This window comes from Chaetura pelagica, unplaced genomic scaffold (assembly GCF_000747805.2).
Source record: "Chaetura pelagica isolate M959 unplaced genomic scaffold, ChaPel_1.0 scaffold863, whole genome shotgun sequence".
Taxonomy (NCBI): domain Eukaryota; kingdom Metazoa; phylum Chordata; class Aves; order Apodiformes; family Apodidae; genus Chaetura; species Chaetura pelagica.
The window spans coordinates 197470-200421 of record NW_009952875.1 but is presented as its reverse complement, the minus strand read 5'-3'; the positions used below and the strand labels follow the sequence as shown (position 1 = coordinate 200421).

At 42.9% G+C, this 2952-nt stretch overlaps 1 protein-coding gene across 1 annotated transcript in view; it reads right to left on the bottom strand.

Moving 5' to 3' along the window:
• The window catches only part of TRIM36 (tripartite motif containing 36), a 19623-nt gene extending 17383 nt beyond the window's left edge, over window positions 1-2240 (bottom strand). Inside the window, exon 1 of the mRNA XM_009995262.1 lies at window positions 2000-2240. Within this exon, the coding sequence (XP_009993564.1) occupies window positions 2000-2240 (241 nt within the window). The remainder of the gene's footprint in view (window positions 1-1999) is intronic.
• Between the last annotated feature and the right edge of the window lie 712 nt (window positions 2241-2952).

The window sequence follows — 2952 nt, the reverse complement described above, 5'->3', positions numbered from 1 at the left end:
AAGGTGATATTTAAGTTTTCAAATAAAAAAATAATGTCTTGACAGGGACATGCCCTGCACAAGGCTACCAGAAATCCTAGTGGCTTTTTCATTACACATGTGAGTCCCCACTTTGGATATTTTTCTGGTATGTTTTCTCCCTTACAGAGCTGGTTTACTACAAATTCTTCCAAGGATCACAAGACAAATGTAGGAAGGCAATGAACAGTATGGCTACTTCAGATGCCAGGTGAGAATTATACAAGTGTAAGTTGCAAGCTGGTTGAATATTACTGGTACCAAACATCTGGGAGTAAATCTCACACCCTACATAGCAATGGAGCTTTAATGCCTGTAACAGTAGAAACAAAGACAGTATAACCTGCATATCCAAATGTATTATTGAAAGCTTCCATTTCCATATGCTTTTCATTTTGCAAATCTGAACCGTCTGAGATGGTGATTTTCCTGTGATATGCATCTGCACCATGTGTAGGTTGTGTCACTCTAGATCACTTTTTCTGCTGCCTGATAAGAGAGGAAGCTGGAGGGCAGATTTTGATGGGAGAGAAAGGATTACCTCCTCACTCAGGCTGCTGAAGGCAACGCAGGTGGGTGGCTCCCCATGCATAGCCTGTCCCATGCTCACACACTTAGCGAGCCACAGTTTTCACAGGGAGATCAGGTCGCATCCACAGGCACCCAACTTGGGCATCTGATGTCCACGTTGCAAAAACAGAGTGGACAGCTGCCACGAAAACCAGTGACCACTTCAGTATACAATGCCATGCCAGAACATTACACTTACTGAGGCACAAGGAGGATAGAGTTGGATTTTGGAGAAGGCAGTCACAAGTGGGCTCTCTTCCTTCAAACTTCACGTATCACTCCAGTTAGGGCTTAGAAAGAAGCTGAAGTGTATGTGTGTGTAGGACTAAACAATGGCAGTGGGGCTGTGCACCTCATGTCCAGAAAACAGAACTGCAATTAGTGTGGTGTGAGGATTCTCTTGAATCATTAGTCTCAAGCAGTCAAGCTCCAGCAAACAAAGCATTCACCTATCAAACTGATGTGAAAGAGTACCTGTACTAACTCAGGAGTTGTTCAGAAGCACTGGGTGAAACAAAACATCTGAACTTTGAAAACTGGCAAGAGGAGGATGAACATCAGTAACATATGATATGCTAGATGCAGCTTTAGGGTTTGTCTTGTGGGTGGCTCTTCCAGAGCACCATGGAGTGTGGTTTTGAAGTGCGTATTTATGCCAGAAGGAAGCCTAAAAGCCAAGATGACATTTCTTTCAAGGAGTAAAACATGTACAAAGTACTTTTGAGGTATCTGTTTAAAAGCAGATTAACTCATCCATGGATTACACACATAGGCAGCTGTAAGAATACTAGCATTACATCACCAAGAGCATGAGGTCCTACATCTAAGTGCTGCTTGAAGCTTCAAGCAGAACACACTGAAAAAGACTGTCAGTGCTGTCTTCTTACAGTCATCTGCCTCCAATTCTGCAACCATGCATGACCATCATCTATGAAAAATGATTTTATTGTATGGAAAATGAAATGGGTGGGAGAAAACTATCATTTGCAAATTCTGCAGAGGCTCAGGAGAAAGTCCAAACTAATGAATTTAGGCTGGCCAGAATCTGAGAGAACTGCCTCAACAATACTACTGGCAGGCAATAAAATTGCTAAAATCTACATCTCGATGCTACTGAACATGATGCTACTGCATCTTGATGTAATTGAAATACAGGAACAAAGTGGAGAGTTATGATGACTTACAAGATGCCACAAAGACAAATCTATTCTATATTAAATAAAGGGCTTGTTCTTAAAAATATTCCCATTGTTCTCGCCACAGAATGAACAAGACATGCACTACTCCTAAATCATCTCATTATATCACAACAGGAGTACTGGGAAGACATTTTACCAATACAGATGCCATGCAGCTCAAACCAAATGTAATACATAAAATCAGGAAATTGCACAAAAATTCTGGTACATACCTGATCTACTAATCCTGTCAATTCTGTCCATGCTAGAAGCACAGATTTTAATTCGAGGGCTACTCTGATTAGAAGATTCAGAGCCTCCATCAGCAAAAGAGTCTTCAAATGCAAAGAGTATTTCTTTCACACATTTGTGACAGACATTGTGCTGGCAAGGGAGGATCAGTGGGTGGGTAAATAACTCCTTGCATGCTGGGCAGATAAGCTCTCTTTCGATACCCTTAATGGTAACCTTCATGACAGAAGAAAGGAAAACCAACGGTAAGTGCAGGACACATGAGCCAGCAAGACTTACTGCACAGCTGTGTGTGTGTGTCACCAAACCCCAGCTCTGGAGAGTAACAGATGCACACAGTTTTAGCTGGTTGGAGGAGGGCTGCTGGTTAACACTGCAAACAAATCTCAATTAAAATTTATGAAAGCTCTAACAACATTCATTTCAACCGAAGTGAACGCTGCCACTAGGCAAACTCATTTCATCTCTAGGTCATGTCTGCATTGCAGGGGAGGAGAGGGGAGTAGTCTTAACTCCACTTAGGGACCTAGAGAAACAAAAGCAACCACACTTCTTAACAATAGGGATCCTTCACGTTTGAACCAGCTTGCTCGCTCGTTCTTCAAGAACTGAGGAGGAAGGAAAAAAAGAGAAAAAAAGAAAGAAAAAAAAAAAAGAAATCAAGTGTCCGATTGGTTAAACAACAGGCTTTCCTTCCGTATAATTCACATGTAAGGACTGACAGTGTCTTGACTTCACCACGCTAGCAGTTCGAGCCAGAAACACCGTCTGCTTGCTTATTTATTTATTTCCGCCGCACAAAGAGGACCCTGTGGATCTCGGCAGCTCCTCAGTAATTTAATGACCCCGCAGCCATCTGGCACCGCGCTCCGAGGACGCCGGAACTGCCGGGAAAGCCACCGGCAAGCGGAGCTCCAGCCAAGCATCCAGCGGC